We start from the raw sequence: 16,697 nt of genomic DNA, 5'->3' as shown, positions 1-16,697 counted from the left end.
GGTTGCCTGCGTCTAACAGTAGGCGGCTTATCACTGCGTTATTTGCTTTCGCACCGCTTCGTTTGTCTGTAGAGGTTCAGGGCGTGCATTTGGAGCAAATCCCTGTCGCATGGTTGTAGTTGGGCGTATCTGCCTTTTGTAGTTAATGTATGGTAGTTTTAATAGTAAAGCAAGATGGCTTGTGGGCCTGCATAAGTACAAAACCGCACCTCTAAAGCTATGTGTGCAACTAACACACTTGATCGTGTTCACTTGTTCTTGTTTGAAACAGACGTGGTCAATTCCTCACAAATTTTATTTGTGTGTGTTAGCTCTATACACGTCTTGTTCTTTGATGTCTTTGATCCAAGATAAAACTGTGAGGTGTATAAAATGTTGACCTGTGTTATGTAGACTACCAAGGGGCACAGGTATTTCTCGTGAGTTTCAGCATGCAGAAGCAGATTTATCCATTGTGTAGATTGACTGCTTCTTCTCTATGCTGAGCTGTGTTATAGGGTTTCTACTCGCCAAGTAAGCCAGTTAAGGCATAATCGGGTACAGCACGTTTATAACTGCTAGAGTGCTTCAGGCTGGTCGTTAAATACACTAAACCTGAAACCAAGCAGCACAACTCAGGGCCATGGTAAGGTGCCGTTGAAGTTGAACATTGTTTTAGACAAGTTGAACCTCTACTACCTATACTAATATAAGCTTATATGTTGGTCTATTTTCACTATTGCCAACAATAAAAAGGCTGTTTAGCATTGGGATGACTACATGTTTGCTGCTTAATTCAATATGTTTGCTTCATATGTGTGTATTGCTCCATAAATGTGCTGCCTCATGCATGTTTATATGTCAGCTGACATGTATAATCAGACCTGGTTTGATTACTCATAAATTCTTTTATGCAGAGTTCCAAAGAGGTTCATTAGTGTAAGCTTTATTCATCTGTCCCTAAAGAGATACATAGCTACACATTTTGGCCTATTCACAGCCCCCCTCATGGTGTGCAATTTCCTTCATGGTTACAAGCAATGATGTGGCTTGTAGTAGCCAATAAGCATGGTAAATATAGGTACAAGCCAGGTCACAGATGTTTTTTTTTGCATTTGGTTCTGCTGCTGTGACACTGGTACAGTGTTATCTGGGACACATTCCACTATGGTTACTCTTCTCACAGGTAGAGCAGTTATGGTGGCTGCTTTACCTAAATTTTTTGGCTTGCCATGGTCATGTTGTAATAAACACACCCACCAAGGTTCCAATATAGATTCAATGTTTGGTAATTGTGCTTGCTGTGAGATGACATGAGCGGCTATCTAATCAATGGCATTTTAGATTGTAAGCATTTTTGGCTTGTTATCTTTGCCTAATACTGGCATATTTTGCTGCACTATTTACTAGTGATAAAAGTGATGTGTGATGTGTAGCATTGTGTGGAGTTGTAGATGTAAAATGCAGTTGTGTACGTGTTCCTCCATACAAATTGTGTTATTTATGGAGTGTTAGATAAATGGATTTGCTATTTCTAAATAGAGCCTTGTAAAGCTTGAAAGCATAGCCTTCAAGGTTTGCAAGGCACAACACCAAGCAGTAGGTAAAATGTTGCAGACACATGGGGTGAGTAAGGGTGTCTGTGTTTACTGCTTTTCTTTTTTTTTTTTGCACTGTCATAAAATACAGCAAAGCAAAAAAAAAAACAAAAAAACAGGGGGGTAGGGTAGGGGCAAGCACATCAAGCTGAAATGTAGGTACTTCTCTTCCTGTTTTCAGACTGCTGCTGTTGCTTTCAGTGTCAATGACCGAGAATGCTGTTCCTTCCTTTTTTGATTGCACATACTTCAAGATAAGATGGGCAGCAACAGTCATTTGGCGGCTGAGTGTTTTCCTGCAACACATGCGATGAGGAAATAGCTCTGACTGTAGCGTTCTGAGAATTGCTTGTTCTGACTCCTCGTGTGTATTCATGTTTCTGACTTGTAAGGACAGTTTATCCAATGTATTAGGTGTGTTCTGTGCAGTTAACATAGTCATCATTGTGGTAAATATGCCATATTTACACAAGTATAATGCGACTACGAAAATAACGCGAGGGGGGAGTTTGCACTTTTAAGAAAAATAAGAAAAATTAGTATTATGGCTATAATGTGACCTCAGGACTTCCAAGGGCAGCCATAGTCGAGAGGGCAAAAAAAAAGGACATTCTCAAAATTATTTATGAAAAAAAAAATTCTCATTACAATAGTGTGAATACGGTAGTTTCTAGTGCACACATTGCCTTTTGATTGCATTGCCTTTAATTGTGTGGTATTCAAAATAATTGCATTGGGAACCTTGAGGCAGTATTAGTAATTGCACAGACTACCATTCTTTTCTTGCTCAACTTCCATGGTAGCATTGTAACCATTAAATGAAAATTGGTAAATTTTCCTCTTCCACTGTGTGGTAGAAATGATTGGGTCAGGCTCATTTTTCCTTTCTAACCATGATGCTACCTGCTGTTTTTATTATTAGTGCGAAGGGCAGCCTTATTAGCCACACTAAGTTGCAAACAAAGTATTTGCTGGTCTGTTAAAGCTATGTATAAGATTTATTATGTGTATACAGGCTTGTATACAGGCGTGTATACAGGCGTGTATACAGGCGTGTATACAGGCGTGTATACAGGCGTGTTATGTGTAAACAGTCCTTAAGGCAATTTCTCTCGAGCAGGTAAGAATTTCAGGGGCCTTGGCTGGCAGGTGTGTAGAAGTTGAGATTGGGGAGAATGTGTGCATAGAAAAAGTATTTGTCAGGATGGAACTCCTTGGAAGACATGCTACGGAATAAAATACATGAATAGTTGATACGATAAAAGGGTTTAGAAAGTTCTTGGTGGTCGACCAGCATGCTTAGACCAAAGTTGACTGGTGAAGCTCTCCGGATCGAATGATCTAAACATATGCTGCGACATTGGTAACGACATAAAAAAACTAGTGCACTACAGTAGGTAGTGGCACTGTCTGTGCAGTTCTCAGAATTTTAATTTGAGGACAGCATGCTTACACAAGCTGGAGACAAATTCCAGGAGGCTATGCTAAGGCAGTAGACAATGTATATGGGAGTGACTATGTTGAGGTGTGAGATGGGCCGTTGTGGTCACACCACACTTTGTGTGCTGTGCTTACGATAAAGGCTGTGTGAGTCATCTTTAGTTGAAGCAGTGCACACAAGACATGACAGAAAAAAGGACCACAACACACTGTGTCTTCTTTTGTCTTGTCATAGTGTGACTCGTCTGATAGACACTACGCAATTGAGTGGTAGGGGATTCCATTGAAAAGGCTAGTGACAAGGGGCTTTGGTGCACAGTGCTACATTCTATCCTGCAGTTGACACAGTAGGTGTCTGGCTTGTCAGAGTGCCTGGATGAGTTGTCAGTTGTAACACTTTGAGTGGGTGCTTAAGAGAAAGCATTGTGGGGATGCGGCAGCCATTTATTTGAAGACGTAGAAGGGGGTGTCGTGGGTGTGAAAGTGCTGGCTGACGGCGAGCTAGGCAATGTACAAGTGATCAAAGAGATTGGCTGCACTGGTTTGGCATGGCTGGTTGACTCACTGAATGCACAGGTGCGACAGCTGACTTGTGGAAAGCGTGAGCAAGCGTAGGCACTTAAGCAGCTTTTTCATGCTCATGGTTATCATTTGAGAAGTGCTGTTGAGTTGACGTAGCAGTCTCTGCAGTCTGAAACCTTCTAGAAGTCCAGACTTCACTCTCTGCCTCGAGGGTTGGTTACTGATGTGGGGAACTAACTGCAGTGGCCAGGGCCGCTATCTTGTACGTGTTCGAGAAGCTGATATTCGGTTTTGCCTCATGGGATTAGCCTGTATTGGCCTAGGCCACAATATCGGCACTGCCTGTACAATCGCATGAGGCAAAACTGAATGTCAGATTTTCGAAAATGTACAAGATAGTGGCCCAGGTGCAGCAGCTGGCCCTGATATGTTAGTGGTTGGATCAAATAGAATGAATATCTGAACCATAGGCGTGTTGCAGAGGCGTAGTGCACCTATAGGAGAAGCAGCCTGCGTAGAGAATGCAAGCAGGTGGGAGGTGACTCTGCAGAGAGCAAGCACAGCAGCTTTGAGGTGATCATATAGGTGAGGGCTAAGCAGGAAAAAGCTTAAGTGCCTTACTGGATAAGGTGGCAATACATAAATGAAGGCCTTATACCTAAACTCCTTGATTGTGCTATTGAGCTTGAGGGGTGCCTCAAGCTCGGTTAACTAGCCTACCTAGATTCCTTGTTGCTGAAATTACGGGAGTGGCAGATCAAAGTGGGGCTCCAACAAATTGATCGTGGCAATGGTTAGCTGAGGAGAATGCTGGGACCCATCTGATAGGCTGCAGCCTTCTTCTTGGGGGCCCTTCCCCGGGGCACTTCAGATTGCTGAAGTGGCTGACCGCTACAGCCTTTATTGAAAACAGTCGATGTGATGATGAGCTAATGGCAAGAATGGCTGTAAGCAGCCCTGGCAAAGCTTGAATGTTGACTAGCACCCACGTCACATATGCTGCTAACCTGTGCATATAATAAGAGATCCATTGTTTTTGATGTACAGTTGCAGTGGAATATAAATTTTACAAAGCTCAATATTATTGCCGTGAGAGATGTTAAAATGTAGAAAGCACATAATGTGTTGATGCTACATGTAAAGAAGTACGAATCCACAAGAAATGAAATGGGACACTTCTGAAAATTTAGTTTTCTCATTTCTGTTTCTCCACCGTAATGGGAGCTTAGGAAAGCTAGTTTCCATGCCATGCAGTAACCTTTCTTATGCACTAATTCAGGAAAGCTAATGTTGTGAGCATAAAAGAATTGAATAGATGAAATGTCTTTTTCAAATCGGCTGCCTTGCTCGCTGGAGCAATGCTCCCAGAATATTAATTTTGGCTCAGTCCTATTTTAATTTGTGGTTTCTTTCATACTGAAAAGCTGTTAAATTTGAAACATGATGAGAGCACAGAATTGGTAGTGCCATGAGAAGGATAGTTGCATTTGCACACACACTCACACACACAAAAAAAGAAATATAGAAAGTAACTTCCACATGAGCATGTATTAGGTCCTCCTGAAGCAGTTGAGGGCATAAACGTGGCTAGCTTGTCTTCTTTGATTTTGAAGCAATGATTTACCAATGCAAGCTGAGTGAGTCACTTATGCGTTCTGTAAGCCTTAACTTCTTCTTCTTCAAAAAAAAAAAAAAATATGCACACCAATGAAAGTTTATGTAAGGGCTTATAAATTTTTTTCAACCCTAGAAAGCATGTCCAAAGTTGACCTTGTTTTCTTGCGTACCCAATTAGGAAGACTAGTCAGTGAAAGTACTTGTGAAAATAGAAATATGTCGATAGCCATTCTTTACCAGATAAAGAAAAGCTCTACAAGCAGCTTGAGGAGGTGGGTTGTACAAGCTCAAATTGACATGCAAGATATGGAACAGGCAACCACCCTGCAGCATTTACTTCTTGATGCGATAGCAGTAAAAGAATGAGTTGTATTGACAATTTTTAAATCCCACTAATGATCATCATCAACCTTTAAATAGATAACCTTGTGGGAAAGAACCACGCAAAAAGCAGATCTGAACTGGTGTTAGTAACCAGGAGTCGGTGTCTCTGCTGCTGCTATTTAAATCAGTGGGAGCAGCTTTGGTTATATGCAAGAGGAAATATGTGCCTTCTTGTTACCAACAGTGTATGTGCTAAAGTGCCCTTTAGAACATATCTTCTTTTTGCTGTTCCTTTATGAACCTGTCCACTTCTTCATTGTGATCCTGTAGTTTTGTTTACTTTTTGTGATTACTGTTATTTGCCTTAAAGGTGCAACACATCATAACCATGGAGCAAATTAAATTATGCAACATTTGTGTAGTGCATAGCCACTATGCATTGGCAGTCATTCGAACACCACAGCTCCTTTATCCCCAGTGCATATTGTGGAAAAGACAATCCCAGGTGATCTTCACCAAGAATGCATGAAAAAAAAGCAATGTGGTAGTGCACAGATACTATCACATCACATTGCTCTGTGGGGCTAAGTAAGGAGCTGGGTAATCTTAATTATTACTAAAATTTACTGTGGTGGTAAAAAAGTAACCTATGTGAAACTAATGCTATGCATACTATTTCTTAAAATTGCCTGTGTGCAATGATAAATTAATGTTTCAGTGATTGTCAAGTTTGGTTAGTGCCAAATACATAAAATGTACAGCCAGTCACTTAAACCTGTGTTGCAGTATTCTGACTGAGCAGTTGATAATGAAAGCTGTGGAATTCTTTCTGTGCGAAGCTTGTCATTACAATGTGCGTTCCCTTTTTTGTGATCATTATTGCCACAATATTGCAAGTGTGTCAACCACAGTCACCAAGACCTGTGCGAGAGCTTAATTATGTGTTGAGTGTTCAGATATAAGACATTTACACATGTGCATATCGTTTGTGAAAGGTAATGTTTCCTCTATGAATTATGTTTCTTGTTTGTAGTGTGGAGCAACACATTTTGACAGAGGTTTACTCACTGTCAACTTCTGCTACCCTTCCTTGCCTCAGATGATTATCTTTCTAAAAAGGTGAGAAGCGATCCAAAAATCGCCAAAACATGAAAGCTTAATTGATGTTGCTTGTTTCTTATGCTCACCTTGTTTATATTATTGTGGAACTTCGTTTCTGTTTTCCTGAAGTTTAACTTAAGTGAAAGGTCTGGACAAAGGTCATTGAACTGCTGTTGCACTGCAGGTGTGTGTGTGTGTGTGTGTGTGCGCGCGCGCGCGCGTGTGCGTGCGTGCGTGCGTGCGGGCGTGTGTGTGGCAGCATAAAAAGGGGTTCGGTGGGTCACCTTGTAGCTGAAACAAAACGAAGGCACAGTAAAGTATTTTTGAATAGTTACAGTTTAACTATACATAAGATTATAACTGTAACTCTTAGACAATGCTTCATTGTACCTTTGTTTTATTACAAATATGTGTGTGTGAAAGGAAGGGGGATATGCTAGACATGAGATTACAGAGTGGGGGTGCTAGACATGAGAATGCTTGCCAGAACTGCCTTTTAACTGCAGCAACAAGTGCAAAACATATGTTGTAGAGGTGCCAAGAGCAGTGAAGTTGAAGTTTGGAGTAGCCAGCTGGCTGGTGTACTACCTTCTGTAGGTTATGGCATAAATACTGCCAGATCTGTGCCTTGAAAACATCCAGTGTAGTGCCTGCATTTTCTCAGAATGTTTGAAGCTCACTGCTAAATTCAGAAGGGGTGCTAACAGTTGCAAAGCTAGGCAATGTGTACAGTATAGCTGACAGAATGAACGCATAAATAGTATACAAACAAAATTACTTGCACCATTTCTTATACTTTGCCTGGCAAGAGCGCCTAATATTATGCTCTAAGCAGACATTTATTGAAGAAAGATTAGCTTTTAGTCTTTCACACCAAATCAGATCTTTCTAGTGCTGGAACACAGTAAACTCTTTAAAAGACTAATAGCTGAAATCTGTGATAAACTTGACAGCTTGAGGACTTATATTACTGAGCTGTGTTAGTATGTCACATTTCGGTAATACCAAAAAAGAAACTCCCTTACCGTGACAGGAGGCTTGATAAGCCAGAAAACATGGAAAAACGAAAGACAGGTGGCAAACTGCATTGAGGTTTCTGTACCAGCTCGCTATGGTGTCCAGTATTTTGACGGCATCTCATTGGGCCTAGTTAATTGTTTTTTTTGGTAAAGATGGACAACATTGTATTTTAAGGAACCTGAGGACTGCACTTATTTTTACTAACTTTTATTGTGCCACAGTGGCCCAAACACGAGAAAATGCTTTGTAATCCATTATGCCATACTGACGTACTGGCATTAGGGTACTGGCATGAAATTAAAAGATTGCAAATTTATCCTTCACTTTCTCTTCCAGTAATGAACCTGTTGTCACGAAACTGAAAAAAAAAAAGAACAGCCGTGAAAGACTTCTTTATCAAGTCTAAATTGATCTAGTGTTTTTATTTAGTTTCCCTTGGAAGGAAGCATGTGCAGTACCATAAACATTCCAATATTTAAAGGTTTTTGTGTTCTAAACACAGTGAATGGGAATGACAGGAAGTTACACATGTTACTTAGCTGACACAATATGATGTCATATGTGGCATGTTGCTTTTTGTGCACTTGTCAAAGGCTGCTGAAAAAAACAAATGCCATATTGTTAAGGCAATTGGCTAAAAGGGGCAAAGCAGATGAGAGGAAAACTCTGAGCTAGGCGTGAAACATTGAGGAATTCAGAGACACTCATGATATTATGTGTACTGCTTTCGGGCGAATTCGTAAAAATACAAAGCATTTCTATTATTTAGCATCTGCTACTAATTATTTGTGCTATGGCCAGTCTAGGTTTGCCAAAAGTTTCTATCTATATGGTCACCTAAAAAAAAAAAATTAATTCCTAGAGATTGCCTTAATGATAGAAGCAAGTATAAGTTTATTCCTTAAATGAGGAATTATATTTTTGATTTGATGCAGAAAGTTGCAAGAGGATTACATGAGTCAACACAGAGTAGTTAAACATCACAAGTAGGCTTCCATGTCATGGGGCACAACACAAATTTGTGTACCTTAGCTGCTGCCAAGTATACTCTGTCCTCCAGAATTCATTTCTTTGCTACTAAAAGTGGGGCATTTGCACCTGACTTCTTTAGGGGCACAAGCATCGAGTGACACTCTTGTTTCTTGCACAGCATTCCGGTTCACCTCCTGAGATGACTGGAGAGAAAATTCAAAATTAATCGAAAAAGATATATATAAAATAATACGGTACAAGATTCATAGTTTCATTATAGATATGATATCAGAGCATAAGTTTAGTTACAAGTTGAGTTACTGAAGTGTCTGGAATAATTATAATTAATTAGAAATCACTGATTACCGCTCACCAAAGCACAGAATTGTAGACTTGCACAACTTTGGTGAAATTCCTGCAAACCCAGAAGTAGAAAGCGGAAGTAATGATGCCATTAATGGTGTCACACACAAGAAGGTGGCATGATATTTAACTGGCTAATTAATGGAAAACAGTTGCCTCCAAGGTCAGTTTGTGCATTGCGTTTACCTAAAGTTAATGTGAAGAACACCAATGCCAAGGTGCGAGTGCCACTAAGAGGCACCAAAGTCAAAGATTAGGGTCGCCTACCATTTTTGTTGCCCACGTAACTACAGGGAGCTTTTGTTGGAAAGTGGCACCGTCTCTACACTAAGTATTGTCACACAGCCTACTACTCACAGCCTTGTGCCCATTATTATCTAGTTTACCCATTACCTACGGACTTCTCCTTTCCTGGAGAAGTTTCCTGGAGAACTCACCAAAATGAAGTTGTTGCTTCTCCTTTCCCCTCTCTGGCTAGCTTGAGGGGAGCAGCTTGTTTCCATTTTCGTGTTGGTTTTCACAGAACTCCTGTCTCAGCAATACCAGTGACTGATTAACCAGACTACCTGATCCTCTGCTCCCTTTGGCCTTATTTTGCTCCCTTGGCACCTATCCTGTTATTGTAATAGTGCACTGGTTATCTGTTCTATGCATAGCGCAACCTACCCAACTCCACTTTCTCTTGAATACTACCTACTTATGTTTGCTTTCTAATCTATGATGCTGCCTTCCTGTCTTTTTATCTTAGCATGTCATTTTCAGTTTCATCACCCGTTGTGTGCTCCTGAAGTTTTTTTTTTTTATTCAAGTTGATTTGTTTTTCGCAATGTTTCAGCACCATAGGTTAGTGTTTACACATTGCACTGATTGTCTGACTTTCTTTTGGATACTGGTGAGCTGCTCATTATAACTTGAGAATGCCTGTCATGCGTGCTCTACCCATTTTCATGCATCTGAAGGCTTCCTTCATAGATTCAAAAGGCCGATTGGCATTCATGAACTCTAGCTTCCTTTCCAGGCTCTTGAACATTGTGATGGAATGTTGGGCCCAGGATCGCTTTAATGAATGACACAGCAGTCAAGGGCTTGTGCACACAACAGTCTCTATATTCTGTTACATGTTAAGATGGCACACTACAAAGAATTACGTCAACACACAAGGAACTATGGCTCTGAGTTCAAAACATCCAGGTGCACTTAAGCACCTGTAATTGTCCTACTCGCCCAAAGGATTGTCACTATGATTTTCATTGCCGACGAGCAGCTATTTGTCCAGAGGTCTGCAGACCCCTTCTTGAAGTGGCTTGAACATTGATGTCCGCTTTTTTGACCATGTGCATGCACCGGTTGAGCACCTTGGTACTCAACCAAGGCAAGGCAGTAGGGCAGGTGGACAGCAGGCTGGCAAAATGCTAGGGCGCAGCTGTCAGCTGGCAAGCGATTAGCCAGTTGCCTTGGCTTCACGAGTAGCAGTTCAGTAGCACATCGGACCATCCATTCCGAACAGCACTCTAGACACCATGTCGCTATGACAGCAAAGCACCTGGTCTGCAGAGCAGGCAGCAGTACACCAGGCTGCTATAACAGCTGGCCACCAGATCCACAGGCCATGAGCTGTATAAGTCCGCTGGTACATTGGCCATCAGGTCCACACAGCAAGCAAGACACCCGGTATTCGATGGCTGTGAGCTCTGTAACCGCCAGTCAGTTAGCTGCTGTTACAGTTCTTGAGGGTCACTTTCTTGCACGGCACACAGCTTTCTTGTGGCCATGCTATCCTTCTTTCTGCGGCAACACAATCAACATCATCACAAACATAGCTTTAGTTTTCTACATATTAATCATCAATCCTCAGACTTTGCTGGTTGTAGTTCTCAATCATTTGATGCAAGTCGTAATCATTGTTTACACTCCATCTTGTTCACCCAGCAACCTCCATTTAGATGTGCCACCATTATACATAAATCACTGCTCATACAGCTTTTTTAGCTCACCTGCATTCCCTTGTAGGCTGTACGTTTGCTTGTAGTTTATTCTAAAGGGGAGCTTTGCCACAAAATTGGCCTTTATTAAAGACCAGACAGCATGACAACAAGCACTATTGGGTGCTCCTGGCGTGCATGTATAAAGTGGCCTGTTTTAACATTGAAGTAAAGAATAGGCTCTGTCTTGAAGCAGCTCTTGATGCCAAGTGATCTTGTGTAAAACTGTTATAGTAGTGCAAGAGCTATGGTGATGCATCACCTTTATCACTGTTTCTGTCCAGCCTGGATGAATGTTCTTTTTCAAGCGTCTACTTTAAATGGGAATGGTGGGGTTGTTTGGACTTGTTTGCATTGGCCTGTGCATGATAGGCCCTTGTTGTGGGCATCCGTGAGAGTCATAATGGGGTGTGCATCTTTTGGAACAGGATGTGAAAGGCACAGCTGGCGGGTGCCACCTGGAGCATGGCTCCTGGCGGCTGAGCCATGCTTCTGGAAAGCCTGAGTGCCGTGTCTCCCTGGTGCCATGCCAGCCAACTCAGCATCCGGCGCTGCATGCTCGGGGCACTGGCCCTGGGCCTCTGCTCTCTACTCCTGTCTGTCTATGTCATCAACCACAACTCGTTCGGGGGTCTCCTGCGGTCACCCGTGCCACCACGCCCCACCTTCCAATGCCGCTCGCAGCTTGATGGAAGTGGACCTCGCGAGCAGAGTGCTGCCAATGTACATGCCTCCAGTGCGCAGCTCCGCCTTGACCCTCGCGTACTGGTGTTTGTGGAAACACAATTCTCCAAGCTGGGCAAGCAGATCTGTGAAATCCTTGAGGGAAGCCGCTTCCGCTTCAAGGTGGAGACAACGGGCAAGACGCTGCCGGTGCTCACAAACCTGGACAAGGGCAAGTTTGCCGTGATTGTCTTTGAGAACTTTGAAAAATACCTCGCCATGCACAAGTGGAATAGGGAGCTCATTGACAAGTACTGCCGGGAGTACAGCGTCGGCATTATTGGCTTCATTCGACCACGCGAGGACACCTATACAGGTGCACAGCTCTCTGGTAAGTGAAAAAAACAGTAGATTTTGAATACAGCTGCAATTTTAGTTCCTCTTAATGAAATGGATGTGTTCACCCATAATTTGGCATAGTCATGGATTGGCGTATCTGCCTTAAAATCTTGTTATTGCTTTTGTGTTTTGCCTCCCTCGAGTTAACACTTTTAAAATGTTTCTCCTGTATTGAATTTAATTTGGCATAGTAGTACTGTTTTCTGGAATGGTTCACTGTACTGTTAATTGTATGCTTTGAAGCTTATATCACTTCGACAGCCACTGGGAAAATGGGTTTTAAACTGTCTTCATCATTGCTGATACGACTAATTTCTTGGTTGTCCATATATTTTTGAAAATTTTCAGGGCCATGTCATGGTAAAGGCAATCATATATACTTACTGTAATGCGCACATGCATGTGCATGTTTTTATTCTGCTAGCTAGACCATGCTTATTGCCTTTTTTTCTTAAAGGGGTCCTGAACCACCCCTTGGGCTTGGTAAAAAAACACAGCCTGCGGGTAGCATACGGTGCTGTGAACATCTCAGCCAATTTTAACAATTCAGAAAACATGAATCGCAGGAACATCGACATGATCAACAAAATCATACTTTGTAACAGCTATGGCCACGCTTGTCATCTGCCTCCCACCAATGCCAGCATATAATCACTGTTGCGCTCACCTACACCGTTTTCATTATGCTTCCAGCGAACGACTACATCCTCACTGTAGATTGAAAAATTCTGATAAGAAATGTTCCATGGCGTCTTCTGCATTAGCAGTTCATGATTAGACACTTTGACCAGTAAGCTTTTCATTGCACTAAAAAAAATGGGTGCCATGAAAATTGGTTGTCAGTTCATTTAATCAAGAAGGGTGTTTGGAGCAGTGCACTTCTTCCTATTGCTACTGTGTATATTTATTGATGCAATTTAATAAGCAGGCTGAATGAAGCAGTAATCTGATTTCGATAATGTAATTACGTACTTCCGGAAGAAGCGAACTACCGTCTGCTCACGCTTGGCCGTGGCTGCCTGCGTAGAAATTAAATTTTGGCCACCCTGCTTATCGGTGTCGTAGTATCAGGTCTCGCAAATTTCTACTTGTTTTGAAACACTCAACTAGCCTCGAACATTGCGATACTTAAATAAACTGCGCAACACGGGCACAAAGAAAATAAACAATTGCAGCCAACTTCACCGCGTGCCAACGACGTCTGAAAGGAAAGCGCTTAAGGTCATACCAGACACATGCTTGCAAGCACGTTCTCACTCGTGGCCGCTCTTGGTTAGATGCCTTGACAGATTTTGCTTCGTATTGAGCTATTGATAGGGCTTCAAAATGCACAAGTTGTATGTGGCTACTATTCGACGATCAAGCTGGTGCAGAACAAAGGCGGTCTGCACTGCATAGAATGGCCAGACTGGAGCGCGTGAGCATGCGCTCGAGCCCACTCAAGCGCTTTCGTGCACAAAGCAAACGTTGTGCATACGCACTACAGTGACATGTAGCTGCGGTCTGCTACGTAGTGTAGATGTCACAGCCGCTGTGGGGGGCCACGACGAGTCCACTGTCTGCGCTCACTGTGGTTCACTGAGGACAACAGTGTTTGGCACGTTGTAGGCACGAAAATCCAAAGTAGTGGCGTCTATGTGTACATCTAAAATCATATTTGAACTGTGCCACGGTGACATTCAATAGGCGGAGTATTGTGGGCGCGCCCCACTATGCCGTAGCCTTCACAGTACAAATCCTTGAAGAAGGAGCGGAAGCACCACGAAGTGGCTGTTTCATTTCCAATAACTCCGCTTTTGCTGAACACATTGAAGTACTTTTCATGGCAAAGTATTTCTGAAATACCGGATTTTAACTTTCAATGCATGTCCCGACTTCAATAAAGATTGGTTCAGGGCCCCTTTAAGAGGCTTATTTAAAGGGCCCCTCACCAGGTCTGGCCATGTTGACCTGACAAGCGCCATGCATACAATGTGCGCTAACGCTCATGTCTGCTAAATATTGCATTGCTACACGCCGCAGGAAGAGCTGAAATTTCAAACCGAATGCCGTTTGCCCTTTTCCTCGGGGGCGCCGCACTCCCAGCTGGTGATCTATATATATCGCACAAGTGCACCCTATGTACATCGCACTGCTGTGACGTCGCGTGTAGTGACGTGTGACTTCGAGAATTATTCAAGGCAACATCTGTTATTTGTGTAATTTGTTGCTTCAATAGACAAATTAAAGCTTAGAGAAGTAATAAAGACACAAACCTAATGTCTGCATGTTCTTGTTTTGCTTCGCACCACAGCAAGAGAGCTGTACTTCCGTATTGTCTGCGTGTTCCAACGCCGTGCAGTCGCGCGCAGGTACCGAAAGTATGTCATTTTCTACTGTGTTCCAGCGCACAATCATGCTCTATGAACCGCTTGTGTCTGCCTCAACACTGACTTATACCACTAGTCAGATGTTCTCGGGCGCAGCGTGCAAAATCGTGTGCGATGCAAAACGAGACAAACGCAGCAGATCACGTGTGACGGCGTCAGCAGAAGTGCGCCGTGCAGCAAAGAAGCGAGGAAAGAAAATGAAGGCGAGGCCCGTGACGTACACGTCACACGATTCTCAAGCTCTGGTCTGGGACAACATAGCGAAAAAATTTCGCTTGCGGAGGCTGACGGGGCAAGTGGAGAGAGTGTCACTCTTGGCATTGGCCCTCGCCTCTTGAAATCATGAGTTTGCGGCACTGATCTCCCTAGAGGACATGTAACAACTTCCAGCGTATAACCGAAATTTGCTATGCGGCTTGGTGAGGGGCCCTTCAAGCATCTTAGACCTCCGTATTAAGGTAATAAAGTGATGTAATGGCACTATTATAGTGTCAAAACACAGCACTAATACTCCGAGTCAGTCTGTACTGTTGCTTGGAAAAAGGTTTTCAAATCTTTGATTCTTTGAACATGGTTTGGAATCACAGTGTTGTCCTCCTTCTGTTAAAGCCTCTTCTGTGTTTTTAGCAAAATTATGTAGTTTTTATGAGTTGAAGGAGTAGGGAGAGTATGTATACAGGGTGTCCCAGCTAAGTTTAGCCAGAGTTTAAAATTATGTGAATGCCATGTAGCTGGATAGAACCAAGGTAATGTTGTTTGCCGTTGCTTGGAGATTCTCAAATTATGTTTTTCGTTATGCTTTATTAGATAATTAGCCTTAATCAATTAATCAACTTCTCAAATATTATTAGATGAAAAGTATCAATGAGAAAATTGTAGAGCAACATGAAGAACTCCCGATACAGCTTTCTGTTGCTGAATATGTGCTACATAAAAGTGTTTCTCAGAGTGTGAAAGTAGCCCACGAATACATGCAAAGGGCCTTGAGCAGCCAGTTGCGCAGCAATTTTGCATGCATTTACGGGCTTCTTTCACACTCGGAAAAACACTTTTATGTAGCACAACAAGCACTTTATCAGGAGCATGCACTCTTGATCTGCTGTGTCAGGCAAAAACAATCACCGGCAGGGTTTGTTGAGTAATGAGAACTTTCTGCTTGCGGAACTGTACTGTTATACAAAGGACAAAAAAGAGACAGACACACATGTGCGCACATGTATGTCTGCCTCTTTATTGTCCTTCGTATAACAGTATAGTGCAGCAAGCAGAAAGATGCCATACCAGCTAGCCCCAGTCAAAGCTTTATTGAGTAATGAGACACGCAATATATCTGGCAACTTGTAGCTGCATCAATAATATAATTATTTAATTCCTGGTGTGTTCTGAGTGCCCATCTTATGCCCAATATGACATTTTCATGCGACCTGTGTTTGCTCAAAAATTCTTCCTCTGTGTTAATTTTCAGTTCAGACCCAGGTGTTGCCAAACCCCGCCTTCCACTTTTTTTGATAGTCTATTACACTCTCTCATTTGTGATAACAAAAATTGTGTTGTGAAGTCAGGCCTGTCGTACCCAAATGTCGCATAAATGTGCTGTCTTTTGCATAAAAGCGTATTTCTTTGCTGCAGTGACCAGGATATTATTTAGGCTTTGTGGTGGTACTGCTGTTGCCTGAACTTGTTTGCCTGTTTAGTGTAGAGTCCCTTGACATCTTTATTGTTACTAGAATATCAAGCCAGGCCTGTGCTGCCAACTTAAGTGCTGCCACAAAGCCTAACATGCACTGACTCTGGTCATGTTGGAACTGGCTAGACCTCTTGGAAAGAACTGTGCATAATACTAACATTTATACTTCCTTCACCATGCTATCCTGTTAGTTTGTGCATGATATTGATAATATTGTACATTTTTTTCAACAAACGTTCATAAATTTGCAGATGCCAAAGCATGCTTTATGTAAATTATTTGTTTCTCTATTTAAAAAGTGCATATTTGTTGCGGGGCTGTAATGTAAATGGTAGGCTCGTCGCTTGTCTCACTTAGGCAGACAAGGAAATGATAGGTCTGTGCATTAGTAACTAGCAGTTAATGTTCGAATCTGTTTGATTGGAGGTATTTGATGGGATGATTAATGTACAGAAGATGCCAAAAGGCTACTAGGCGGACCTGCCGTGGTGGCATAGTGTCTAGGACGTTGCGTGGCTAAGCCTGAAGGTGCGGGATCAAATTCCAGCTGTGGAGGCCGCTTTTCGATGGGGGCGAAATGCAAAAACACCCATGTACAGTGCATTGGGTGCATGTTAAAATTAATCCTGAGTCCCCCACTATGGCATGCCTCATAATCATA

The 16,697-nt window shown here is 42.4% G+C and overlaps 1 protein-coding gene across 3 annotated transcripts in view; it reads left to right on the top strand.

The window, feature by feature from the left end:
* Positions 1 to 16,697, top strand: part of sfl (N-deacetylase and N-sulfotransferase sfl) — a 126,705-nt gene that overhangs the window by 37,720 nt on the left and 72,288 nt on the right. For 2 of the 3 annotated variants that reach the window (XM_065439416.1, XM_065439415.1), the window contains exons 2-3: positions 6,514 to 6,599; positions 11,347 to 11,972. In XM_065439416.1, coding sequence (XP_065295488.1) covers positions 11,405 to 11,972 — 568 coding nt within the window. In that variant the 5' untranslated portion in view covers positions 6,514 to 6,599; positions 11,347 to 11,404. The remainder of the gene's footprint in view (positions 1 to 6,513; positions 6,600 to 11,346; positions 11,973 to 16,697) is intronic. The other variant, XM_065439417.1, reaches the window with a different exon arrangement.

This window comes from Dermacentor albipictus, chromosome 1 (genome assembly GCF_038994185.2).
Source record: "Dermacentor albipictus isolate Rhodes 1998 colony chromosome 1, USDA_Dalb.pri_finalv2, whole genome shotgun sequence".
In the NCBI taxonomy this organism is placed as follows: domain Eukaryota; kingdom Metazoa; phylum Arthropoda; class Arachnida; order Ixodida; family Ixodidae; genus Dermacentor; species Dermacentor albipictus.
This window is presented reverse-complemented; position numbering and strand designations above follow the sequence as displayed.